Raw genomic sequence first — 13,669 nt, forward strand, 5'->3', positions numbered from 1 at the left:
TTTTGGACTGATGAGCATTTAAACGTGAGCACTCCATTACATTGCTACTCCACAGCTGGCTAGCTTCCAATGTAGACCTGCAGAACTGCGCTGGAGAAATGGTCTGCAAACAGCTGGTATCAAGCGGAAGTGCTTTACTTCCCTTAAGTTATTATTTTTTTAATACATCATAAAATACATAGGCAACTGCAATCTATCATACAAAGCTCCTGAAGTGTAAACCTCAAACTGACCAACTTAGAAAGACCAAACTATGAAATATTGAGTAGGTACATCTTTCTTTAAAGTTAAGCTTTTAGATAGTTCACTGACAAGTTTGAACAAGTTACTTGAGTGCTTTAGAGTCCATCTGGGAATTTCTGAACAAAAGCAAAAACACGTATTACTGCCAAATATTTCATAGCCTTAATTTATTCCTACATCCAAGTGTCGTTCTGCTCACTTCATGGTGGTAACACGGACTGTGCCCTAAGAATTTTAACTTATTTATTCATGCATTTGCATCATGAACATCTTTCATGGGTGCTTGTAAAGACAAAATCATGTCAGAATCTGTTTACTGTATGCATTTGCAGCAATATGCACTTCAGAGTGAAAAACTAAATACTTGGGATAGAAATATTTGACTAATCTGGTCAAACCTTTTGCTTCTCCAATTCCCGTTCTATATTTCCTTTTACAAGTGACCTGAAATAGTGACATTAAAACTGTACAGATCTGTGATCCAAAGCCACCAGTGCTATCTGAGCACTTTTTCACATACAACCATCTATGGACTGCTGGTCGAAGGCCCATTAGATACGAGCAGAGGAAGCCACCTCCACAACACATGAAATTTACAGCGTAATACAGGTCTACAGTGAGAAAGTAATCATAGTGAGAGCTTCACGTTAGAAACTCAGGAATAATGATCCATCAGCATGACCAAATATAAAAAAAAATACTTTACAGCCGTTCCAAATCACAGAATGTACCAGAATGTATGCCCACTAGCATTTTTCCTGATTCTGTTTTACAAATGTAAAGTGTCACGCACCTTTTGTAATTTTCCCATATACATACAAACGAATTGCTGGCCATGTAATGTCTAATCATTAAAGCCAAATATATTTGTAATTTGAAGTCTAATTCACGGTAATTCAACTGAAGATGCATAATTCTCCATAATTCTTTGCAAGAATTAAAGCGCTGTGAAACACTGCTTCAGTGAGCCGTCATGAAGCCAAAATCATCAACCCAACCCTTATAATCCTGTTGGCTGACAGGATTAGCAGAATTTCAATATGCCAGTTTTGCGACAGAGGCTACAGGAAGCATATGTTACAAGTAATTGCAGACCACCCAAGTACTTATAAGTAAAGCATTAAACCATTATCTTACCTTGTGCCTGCACTTCAGGACTACTCCATAGGCTCCTGGAAAAAAAGAGAAAACTGTTGGAACTCCTTGTCACTATGTAACAGAGGACTATATGATAGGCAACATTTTATTTACCTTTTACTTTGTGATAAGAAAGGTATGAATGAAAGGGTATCGAGAGGTTCCACTTCAAAGAGCACTAAACATGCAACACGTAAAAAATTCTGATGCTTGGCAAACTGTCTTCTTACATGCATCCCTCAATGCTTGTCCCTATGCTTTTTCCCTGGTACAGTCAAACGTACAGAATACCCTGAATGCTGCACCATCCTTGTCTTTGGCTCCTGACTACTTGTCCTTATAAGCAGCATCACAAGCAACTAGACAGGAGGAAACCTGAGCAATACATTCATTTTCTGTAACTGAAAACAAGCAGGAAACCTCCTCATGGTCCACAATGGTCACTAGCCAGGTATCCCTCAACGTAACAAAGAGCTTCTGTGTGAGCCGGTTTTGAATTTTCCTAACAAAAAAATGCAAGTGCAAAAATAAAACAAATTAGGAAGATGTTTAGTACTTCCCTAAGTTAAACTGGGGGGGCATGGTGGTGCAGCGGGTGTGGCCTGTGCCTGCTCCCTGGCGGGTCTGGGGTTTGAGTCCCACATGGGGTGCCCCGTGACGGACTGGCATCCCATCCTGGGTGTGTCCCCTCCCCCTCCAGTCTTCCACCCTGTGTTGCCAGGTTAGGCCCTGGCTCACTGCAACCCCCACCTGGGACAAGCAGCCTCAGCCAATTTATGTGTGTGTGTGTGTGTGTGTGTGTGTGTGTGTGTGTGTGTAAGCTAAACTGAATACCAAGTGCATGAAATATAATAACTGCTGGCAAAGACAAAATAAAAATGTAAACTCCTATTTTCATTTAATCTACGTAACGGGATTTAACTGTTTGCCGTGTTGAAGAAAGAGGTTGCTTCTATGCCTTATTCTACTACATCAAAATAATTTATTACAGATACTTTCTTTGTAGTTTATAACATATGGTTCTAGGAAATCTAAAAATTACCCTGTCTTAGTCCAAGGTAAAACCTGCTCCCTCTTCATGCAGTACAAATAAGCAAGTATGGTTGTGCTGGTTGGGTCTTCTAGCTGAGAAGGAAAGCCCTCTCCTCTTACTGACTAAAATTACTGGTTAAAATTTGGTTAACAATGGCCATCATAGAAAAAAATCAGTGCTGACATTGCATGAGGTGTTGTACCAATCTAAATAGACACAAATGAACAAAACATAATTGCAGAGGGAAGGAGCACTGATTTACTGACTTCCCTCAGCCCAAAGCTGCTTACACATTCAATGACTGTTTGCTGTAAAACTGCATTAGCCATGTAGGGGTTAGTAGGAGGGACCATTGTGTTGTTCCGCTACGGAGTTACAAAGTCAACTGCCGTTTTACTCATGCTGCTGACACTTCTCTTCTCTTGGGGAGGGCGAAATGACACGCCCTGACACAGAAGACATGCAGTAGGCGGTGACCACAGGCCTCTGATTCTATACGGTGCAATTATTCATTAGGAGCTGCTTACATTCACTTTCATCCTAGAAGTGTGCAGTATTCTGTGCATGTAAGCCATGTCCTATTCATCTAATTGGTTTTCTTTTATCTGCGAGCTCCTTTAACATGATATTTAACAACTGGCAAAAAATGTGTAGAGGTTGAACTTGAATGCATCTTAAAGGGGCTGATTTGAAGGTCAAAAGAAAGAACATTAACACATGATGCACTAGGATTAGAATGCACATGTCTGGACAGAGCTGTATTACAACATACATCTTCTAGGAGGACACAGCCATAAAACCTGCTTCTGGCCCAATAATTCCAAGTAGCACCACCAACAAACCAAAGACAATCTGTCTGGAGAGTTCCACAAGAGTTGCAAGCGTCTTGTGTCAACAGCAACGTTCACAAGGGAACTTAAACGGGCTGGTGAGTTGGAGGAATTCCTTGTGGTACCAGCTGCCATAATAGCTCCAGGGCCTTGTTGATTCAACGTCACATTACATCCATGCGATCCTGTCAGTACTCAGCAGCCCAGCAACTGACAGTCTGTTGGTGTTTTCATTTTTTTTCTGCAATTGGTACGTTCATTAAAAATAACAGAATGTCTGCACAACAGAAAAATCCATTTTGTGTAAAATGTCAGTTACCCAAATGAGCTGAGAAATTGTCCCTTATCCCTTGGAAAGAAGCAAATTCATCAGAATGACAAAAAGATGCCTCCACAGCAGAGAACACGTAAAGGGTTAGAATAGATCAGGAAAAAAAAATATACATAAACCAAAATACAGGGCAAAACAAAAATAAATAATCCAACAAATTAATAAATTCAAAAAACAGGTAAAAATTAAAAGTTACTTTTAACGAATAAAAAAGAAACCACATAAATTCTCCTAAATCTGGAAAGCTTATTGTATTAATGGAGAATGTGAACATGTGAGAGAACCTTATTGGCAATGTTCAGGCAGATTAGTCACGGATGGATGGAAGCGCCATCAAGTCAAGTGCGACTCATATCAGCCACTTGCATGGTTTCCAAAGCAAGAAAGGAGCAGAAGTGATTTGTCAGCACCTTTGTCATGAAAGTCACAAAGATGGGGAGAAACAAGCAAGAGCCCACCTACCCTCACCTGGGCTTTAACGCCAAACCCTTCAATCAGATCAGGAAGGCAATGACTTTACCCACTGCGCCACTGTGCCACACAGTGCTACTAACTAAGCACATAGGTCCTCAAACTAAATTAATTTCTGTTGTGTTCAGCAGCTGTCAACTTCAGGGAAATTTAGAAAACAATAAACACCCTATACAAAGCAGGTCATTTAGGTCAACTCCTAAAGTTAGATTAATTGCTTAATCTATGTGGAAATTAAAATTTTGCAAAATCCTGGTTGGTCTTATTCAAGAATAAATGAAAAAAGACCCTTACAGGTTTTCTGAGTGCTGACCCTGCTATTTTACAATAAACAGACAGCTCCTTGGGGAACATACCTATATATTGCTAAAAGCCTTATCTCTTCTGGATTTTCACATGGAAGCCATTAAGGCTTTTTAGTTCACATGATCAGGCTTGACGAACCTTCATGATGTGAGGTGAGAAGAGGGAGGTTTGGTTTTGTGAAAGAAGACCTCCTGCAGCAGTGTTGCGCTCAAGGAGTCAGAGCTCAGTACACTGTTGGACCTCCTTACGACTCCAAAAGCACCATGGAAAAAGTTCACGATTGTCACAAGTTCCCTAAACTCCTGTAGGATGATTTGCTTTTTCTAACTCCGTTGACACAATTTTCTGCTCACTAATCTTTGTACAGAAGTATAGATACGGTAGCAGCTCTACTCCATGTTCACTAAAATAAAGACGTATCTTTACCACTTCACCTTACTAGAGCAACACAGATGTTGACCTAAAAAAAGAGCATAAAAATAGCACCACTCCGAACAAACGTTTCTTCAGTGATAAACTCAATCCCAGCCTGGAGCAAACTGAACAGGTATTAATTTCTAAAGGAAATAAAGAGGTGGAAATACCAGGATGGGACTAGGATGCAAGCTGATATTATCTATGATGTAAATGATGTAAAGATTGCACGGTGATTTACTGGTGTTATTTCAATTGTCCAGGATATTACTTCACATCCCTGCGTCCACGGCTGATAGAAATAGAGAACCTCCAAATCGGCCCGGCAGTATGAAAATCCGCTGTAAATTACCATTGACCCTCTGAACTCACCTTCACCTACAATCCCAAGGACTTCAAATTTATTCATCACATCACCGATGTCGAGAATCTTCATGAAGACAAACACAAAGAGCAGCAGGCACGTGGTCAGCGGGGCGAAGCTAGGGCTGTCCCGGCGAGTTGAGGGCATGGGGCCGCCCGGTCGCTCGGCGCACACAGCATGCTCCCCTCACACGCACGCATCCACCCACGCACCCATACACACACACATACACACACACATACACACACACACACACACACACACACACACACACACACACACACACACAAACACACGCACACACCTGCAAAGACACGGAAAACAGAACAGCGTTAGAGGACTGGGGCAATGGGACACAGCAAGGATGCTGGGAAGTAATCTCGCTCTCTGGGGAGTAATGGAAATTTCTGCCTAATTTACCATGCGAGAGAAGAGTTGGTCTCCACCTCTACCTCTCTCCATCCTTTCACAATGAATTTTGTATCAGTTTCTGTCAGTGGCCAGGAAGTCCTTGGCGAGAATGTGTTTGGGTATCAGTCCTCTTCCAGAGCACAGGCATTCTGCTGCTGTAGCTAGCAGCGAAGTTTAATATGTTATTGTGGCTTCATTGTCCCAGTGTTCCAAACAACAGTTTTTGAAGCAATGCATAATTCAATGACCTGATTTGGACGGTGTATGACAGCGTTTGCCAAATGCTTAATAAGCTCCAACACTAGTCAAGAGTATTCACTCTTGTGTTTTCAGCATTTTGTAGAGTAGTGTATCTTTAGACCTTAACATTAGATATATACAGATTTTAGAGGCTTTTCTCTATGTCAAAATCTTATAGTATGCACGTTTTATATGCTTCAGTACCAAAACATCAACCTTTGTAGTACAGCAAAAACCATTACAGCATGCACAGAACTGGAGCTCAATCGCTTGCCGTAACAGCTTATCCAGAGAGTCCAATTTGTATGTCATCACTGGGCTTTTTAATCAGATGAATGTTTTGCAAATCTGTTCTCAGTACCGAGTCAAACTGATGGATTGTGTGCTGCAAACATATCTGCCAGTCTTTCATTTAATGGAAGTGAGTAGCCTTGTAAAGAACACAAAAAACCAACTCCAGATTTGAAGCCCAAAAGTCATTCGTGAAAAGCAGGCCATGTCCTGCTGACAGCAAAACAGGGTACAGGTAGAGCTTAAGGGGGGTACAGAACCCTACTTTCACTGACCGGTCTGGCTCCATTGCCAAGCAAATGGAGCAAAGCTCAACTCAACAAGAGTGACAATGTCACTGTACATAACACATGTATTTACTTAGCAGACACTTTTCACCAAAGCAACTTCCAATGAACACTATGTAGTGTTAACAGCCCACACCAACTTACACTGCTAGATACACTACTTACACTGGGTCACTCATCCATACATCAGTGGAACACACACACACACACTCTGTGTCACTCACACACTAAGGGGGAACCTGAACAGCATGTCTTTGGACTGTGGGAGGAAACCAGAGCACCCAGAGGAAACCCACACAGATAAGATGCAAGCTCTACACAGACTGAGCAGGGATCGAACCGACGCCCTCTCGCACCAGCCAGGCACTGTGAGACAACAGCGCTGCTCGCTGTGCCACCGCACTTCAAAAGACTTTTGTTCCAAACTTGACTCTTGAAAGCTCAACCCATTCTACCTATACTTCCAACTATGTGTGGTCCAACATTTTTCAGCGTAAAAGTAATCCAAACATATTCCCCATCCACCATCTCTCACAGTGTAAGCATCCTACATAGAAGGGCACTGAAGATGCTTGGCACCGTACGCTGCTTTTTTTCAGCTCTCTGGAGCCAGCAACATACACTTTGTTCACATTCTTGCCTGGGGATCACACACCGTTTCTAAACTTTGCGTGCGTGGCCCAAAACACAACAAGCGTCCTTAGACCGGTGCCTCCGACGGTAAGTGATAATAGTAGCTGTTTAACAGCCTCGTGGAACCTCAATCACAGCACAGGAATTCGGAGGAAAGAAGCATACGGAAGAATGCGGCTCCAGAGTGGAAAGTGTGGTGTTGCTCGGGGGCCACGTCACACCGACGACACCGCGGCTAACCTTTAGCACCACCCAAACAGGCTGCTGCTGACGTGGGTGGAACTGGCAGCGGAGGCCGGCTGCGGCATGAAGAAGAGCGCAAGCGGGAAGAGGGAAAGCGAGAGGATGGAGAACGAGAGGATGTGAAAAGGGAGCCCACGGCTGACCACAGAATGGTCACGGCGGGAGAGCGGACTGGGGAAAGCGCAAAGCACGCAGACTGTCGAACGCAGGCGTAAGTCTTGGGATTCACGGAACGGGCCTCGCGTGGCTGTAACAGGCTCCCACATGTGTAAACGAGGAGGAGAGGACTCTCTCGCTGCTGGGCAGCACTGCCGCAGCCCCTACAGAGCGGATAAACACGAGCGACAAGCCGATGACGCATCACGTTAACTCGTAACATTTCAGCAAGTGCAGATTTTTCCGAAGAAACAGAAAGGTGGATTTCAACGTCGAAGCGCTGGCGAAACGGCGAACGTTCTCGAGCGCTCTCCTTTTCCGAGTCCCCGGGATCGCCTAAGGGGCGTGAGTCCGAATTCCCGAAGGTGCCCGTCTCCGACACACGGGCCAAATCTGAGAACAAAGCGCTGCTTGGAACTGGAAACAAAAAGCACCGCGAGGTGACAGAAAAACCTCCGAATGAGACTGCCCATGGGTCGTATACCGACCCGGCAGCAGCGCTCTCATATCTCTGACCCCATCGCACCGCCCACGCTCTAACCCACCTGCTTTCTAACTCACCTGCCTGCTCTGGGTGTTCTGCCCCACCTCTGTTCACACCACAGTTCTTTACCCTAAAATCTAACTACCACACCCCATCACAAGAGGCTGCCATCAGCTTCAGAGCAAAGATACAGGTGCATTTATGGGCTACAGGCAGCGACATCTGACCTCTTCTCGTAATAAGACCGCACGAGTGTTTCTCCTCGGAAGCAGAGTCCAAGACACGTACACTTGGTAAGGACACACAAAAGCAACCCGGGCATCTACACATAAAAATGAATAAATTCTGCCAAAACTGACTTTTCACATGCCTGTGCATGGCATTGTTAAGCACTTTACTGCTAAAAACTAATTAATGAAGGTGGAACAGGACAACTGGTAGCACAGTGCTTAGTGCTAGTCTTTCTAGATCCAAAGATTGCAAGTTTGATCCCCGCCTCTGGCTGTAGTACCCCTGAGCAAGGTACTTACCCTAAATGATTCCACTAAAATTTCTCAGCTCTACAAATGGGGAAGTAACCTTAACATTATAAGTCACTTTGGTGAAAAGCATCAGCCAAATGAATAAATGTGTTACAACTTCCCTGACTGTAATTCTGTTACCAATATTATTGTCAGTCAAAACATTTCCCCTGAGTTTATTTTCCTTAAAGAGCATTGGTAGTTGTTATTAACACAAGAATTTAATCCACACATTCTCAGTGCAAAGAATAGCCACACAGTGGTTATGAAAGTCTATCATGCGTCAAAATACCTGCTACGAAAATGTGTGAGACAGCTGGCACTGTGTTTTTTTTCAATGACAAAGAGGCATGTGAAGGTACAAAGGTGTTTGCTAACTTTATTATTCATAACAGGCATTTGAAAATGCTCCTGTATCTTTATTTTAGGCATGAAGCAGACACCTGCAACAGAAAGTTGAATGAAATTTGAACATATTTTTAAAATATTATTTGCAGGCCAAAAAGAGCACGCTGTGGAAGTTACATCAGAGTTCTAGGTGAATAACACTAAATCAAAATAACTGTCTTTCCACTCACTTTTCAGCTCTGATTTGAACACACTGCTGAGGAATTCACCAGTCGCCTTCCCCTGGGAAAGCAGTGTCCTTCAATGTTATTCCAGTTGAAATGGACTAAACTGATGTTCTTCTTTTTAATAATTTTACCGAACTGAACCTTACCATTTTCAGGCCTGATTAGCAGTTGAAAAACTGAGGTCACATATTAGAATGTAAAGAAACATCACCCAAAAGTGATAGCGAAAGCGCACCTCGCCAAACATACGGCTGTGCCATGTGAAATTGTATGGCTCATCACTACTTTAAAATTCACAGACACAGACACACACACTGCTTGTCCCAAGCAGGGGTCACGGGGAGCTGGAGCCTAAGCCAGAAACGCAGGGTGTAAGGCTGGAGGGGGAGGGGACACACCCAGAACAGGACGCCAGGCCATCACAAGGCACCCCAATCAGGACTCAAACCCCACACCCACCAGAAAGCAGGCACAAGCCAAACCCGTTGCACCACCACACCACCCTACACTTTAAAATGAAAAAGTTCCAAAATGCTATCAACAAACTACTTCAAACAACATCTTAGAAACAAGTGAATTTACCCTCTAAAAAAGGCCTGTGTCAAAATGAATCAGCAGCCAGCATGAATTTTAATGTAATCTCCTCTCCTCTCCTGCTTTACTCGAGCCAGTTCCCTTGCATGGCAAACACCCAGCATAGGCCGATGTGATACCAGAACAGTTTGTGAGCTAGGGCGGTCTCGATAAACACTGCCAGCCTTCCAGCAAAGACACACCAGATATAACCTGACCCAGAAACTGCTATGTGAGCCACTGTCAGATCAGAGAAAACGCCATGTTAAAAGATTTCTGGCAACAGACTCAAACGGTGTAGATGCTGTACATTATCATGGTCCTTATGTGTTCTCCTGAAGTTACAACTGACCTACAATTAATCTACCATTTAGCTATTTAAAACAGTAGACACGGAAGGCTAAAACAACGCAGTCCACCTCAGCCTTTTAATAATGAGGAATGCCTTGAACTCAGAAGAAACGATCAGGGGAAAAAAAATCCTGCATAAAGCCATAGATCATTTTTTTTGGTCTATAACAACTGGATAAGTTATGGAATATAAAGGAATGGGCACGTCACAGTAGCTCAGAGCTTCAGGACTGTAGATTCAACTCTGGCCCCAGCACTGCCTACATAGGAAATTGTGAGTTTGTTAGAAGATGGCACAGATTTCCTCTGGGTCCTCTTGTTGCCTCCCACATTCTAGAAGCATTCAAGGCCCTATACTGACCCTTATGTGCTATAACATAGGATTGAGTGAGGTAATGTGTAAGAAAATGCCCTGGGATCGAATAGCACTCCGTCTGTGACGTACATCATGTACAAAAACTGTCAGAGCAAAAAGCGTTTCCTCAGAGTATTACTGTACAATCTTTGTTTTCTAGGACTGGTCCTGCATCACCGTAATAAATAACTAGAGAACTGGTTATTTGAAAAGCATGGGATCTGTGAAATACTCTGTGGGTTTTGTTTTTGACAGCACAATACTAAAAAATGACTGACAACTGTCACAATTTATACTGGGACTCGCTCCATGAAGAAACAAAACAGAAATTTGTGCAAATGAGGCAACTGAGAAAACATATAATGGATTGAAACTCAAAGAGGGACAAATAAACCCCAAAGATTACCAAGAACACCTTTCCTACGGTTTCTTCCAAAAAGAGGCGAGATTAAAATAAATTGCGATCACTGAAATCTAAGCAAAGCAAAGGCACTGTCTATATATAATGTATTTCCTTAATTGGCAGGCCACCTGTTTTCTTTTAAATGATACTGCATTGAAAAAAGTATTATATTATACATTATATGTTATAATGTTCAACAGAATAAAAATAATCTAACGTATATTTCATATATTAAATACTCGAGACTTTTACTTTGTTTTTTACAACAAAGTCATGGTTTACATAATCTCAGCTAAACAACAAGCACATTTGCGTCTCTAACTGCCAAAAACAGTTCAGGGAAAACAGCAGAATGTTCAGATAGTATCTCGGAGAGGAATACCGAGAACACACACACACACACAAACACACAGCCCACCAACATAAATAGGGCCTTAATGTTTTTCTCCTTCAATATTAGGCCATGATTTATGTAATATAGTATATCATAGTGCCGGCCTGGAAATCCTTTAAACACCAAACGGGGGGGGGTCGGGGGGTGGTGGTTATTCTAAGGAAATCTCAGAGAATAGAGAAACAGTTCATTTTCAGCAAGAATCAAAATACAGCTGCTTCCACTGCCAGCGGAATGGGGGTGTATTGATCGGATTGTGTGTGTGTGTGTGTGTGTGTGTGTGTGTGGTTCTGGATGGCTCGTGTCGTTGTTCGAATAACGGCATGTAGGCAGCAGCGGTGTGTGTGTTTTTAGCGCCGAAAAGCCGCGTTTCTGCCCATGGCATACTGTATATCGTACACTTACATGATGGAGGAGACTCGGTTGCCACTAGTGATCAACTCACCCACGGCTCCCCCACCATCCGTTTCGGCACGGAAAAACGCACCACTGTTTTAATCTTAATCACGTCGCTACTTCTTGCTGCGAGGATCGCAAGCGACGCACACGTCACTTTTTTTTTTTGGCAAAACAGAAGAAAGAAAAAAGCAGAGTTTCCCTCATTTTTACAGGCTACGAACCGAAGAGGATTATTTTTGCTGTGTGGAGAACAAGTCAAAATAAAGGGATCGGAAAAAGGCAAATAAATTACACCGTAATTTGTAATTTACAGTATGCGTCGATATTCGGCGGTGACGATAAACATTTACGCGGGCAAGAAAATAAAAGTAATGGAAAAGCTGGATGCAGAAGTGTCGGGGTGCAAAGCTGCAGCAGCAACATGTCATGCGTGAGCGTCTGTGAGTGACAGTGTGACACTGACTGTACCAGCGGCGCATAACTGTATGATCAGCGCATCAGCGCATCAGCGCACAGCGCCTCGCTGCTTCACTGTAACCGCGCATCGGGCGGCGCATCAGCGCATCAGTGCGCGCGCGTTCCATTTTGGAAAATGCTGCTCTGCGTAGCCAGTCAGTAGTCAGCCCCTTCCTCACCATCATCATCATGATCATCATCATAACCATAAGGATCGATAGTTAAACTGGTTACATCACGTAAACTTCCATTTTCAGTCTGCACTCTCAGGCTGCCTGCGTTTCTAAGGGAAGAAGTGAGCGAGTGATGTTAAGCATCCTAGTTACCGGCGTCTACAGAGAGCAGTGACCAGTGCCAGCCTGTGTGTGACATAACACTAGCTCTGTTAACTGGTTCAAGTACCTTGTGATACCTACTCTGAGGGAACAAAGCTGTGAATTCATTGAAGCAAGCTAGACAGTGCAGTAAAATCGACATACGGCACATCTATTCATTTGCAGCGTTCGTGGTGAAGGACGAGTTGAGATACTCACTCAGATGCTGTCAATTAACGAGCTGAATTCACTGTCATCGTACCCTGCCGATGTTTTCATTGCAGCAGCAACAGTAACCAAACCCTCGGTTGACAACCTACCACGGTTATCAGCAACAGCTGCAGCTTTCTGCGGGACGGAACTGCAGCCAATCGGAAAGGACAAAAAAATAACTGTAACCACGCCTTTTTCGTCTGGAGCCAATCAAGTTAGAGAAAACGAAATCGCTACTGTATTAACGGGAACGTGCTTTCCCCGCTTTGAGCTGGGTGGTTCATCATCATGGGCTTCTGCAGCAGTGGGTCGAAATCAGTGCGACTCTTCAAGCGGGGCTTGACTTTTGTATCTATATAACTTTTAATACATCATAACGCCATCACGGCCAGACTAAGACATAGCACAATTAGAAAAACCGGTACCAGACTTTTGAAATCTGAAATGTACGTTACATAATTAAATATGTATTTTACCGCATGCATTCATTGTTTTAGGTGATAAATTATATTCCTTACAGCAGGTGTTGCAAGTATATTTTTAATGGTTTGCAGTTCTGAATGAAGTAAAGAATAATTTATTTAACAACTCTTTTAAACGCCTTATTTTAAATTTCAACTCTTTCAAGCAAGGCCTGGTTAAATAACAAAGCTGCCACCTTTTTTCAGTCACAAGAACTGCAATACTTAGATTTTGCGACGCTGTTGACAGGCCTGTTGGCATGATGAAATTAAATTTAGAATATCTACATGCTTGTACCTCAACTTACGAACACAACTGGAACCAGAAATCTGTTCAAACTGTATTTGTTAATAAATCCAAAGTCACTTTTACCATCAATTCACCATCAAAAACTTAGTTATATAGAAGTCCTTCTATATCCTAATTATGTTCTGTAGATAAAGCTATCATTTAAAAATTTTCTGTAAGGCATTATTTCTTATTCACCAACATTAAAGTTTAATTTAAAATCACTGAAAGTAACAAAAAAATCAAAACAACCTGATCGATCCCAGCAGTTGTCCAATTTGTCCCATAAGCAGGCATGTTTGTCAGCTTCTGGCCACTTTCAACGCAATCAAACAATACAGACATGCTTTGATTTATTTATGGGTTATGTTCTGTAAAAGCCTAAAATAAAGCTATAATATATATGCTTTCTTGACTTTTAACATTTTTATTAATCAAACTACATAAAATGTTTCAGTAAATAAAAAATGGCTGAAAATGAAACATGTCTT

The 13,669-nt window shown here is 42.5% G+C and overlaps 1 protein-coding gene across 2 annotated transcripts in view; it reads right to left on the bottom strand.

The window, feature by feature from the left end:
* The window catches only part of LOC108920593 (cyclin-dependent kinase-like 5), a 40,192-nt gene extending 34,842 nt beyond the window's left edge, over nt 1–5,350 (bottom strand). For both annotated transcript variants that reach the window (XM_018729470.2, XM_018729469.2), the window contains exons 1-2: nt 5,138–5,350; nt 1,381–1,415 (exon numbers count right to left, since the gene is read on the bottom strand). In XM_018729470.2, coding sequence (XP_018584986.1) covers nt 1,381–1,415; nt 5,138–5,276 — 174 coding nt within the window. In that variant the 5' untranslated portion in view covers nt 5,277–5,350. The remainder of the gene's footprint in view (nt 1–1,380; nt 1,416–5,137) is intronic.
* Between the last annotated feature and the right edge of the window lie 8,319 nt (nt 5,351–13,669).

This window comes from Scleropages formosus, chromosome 14 (genome assembly GCF_900964775.1).
Source record: "Scleropages formosus chromosome 14, fSclFor1.1, whole genome shotgun sequence".
Lineage (NCBI taxonomy): Eukaryota > Metazoa > Chordata > Actinopteri > Osteoglossiformes > Osteoglossidae > Scleropages > Scleropages formosus.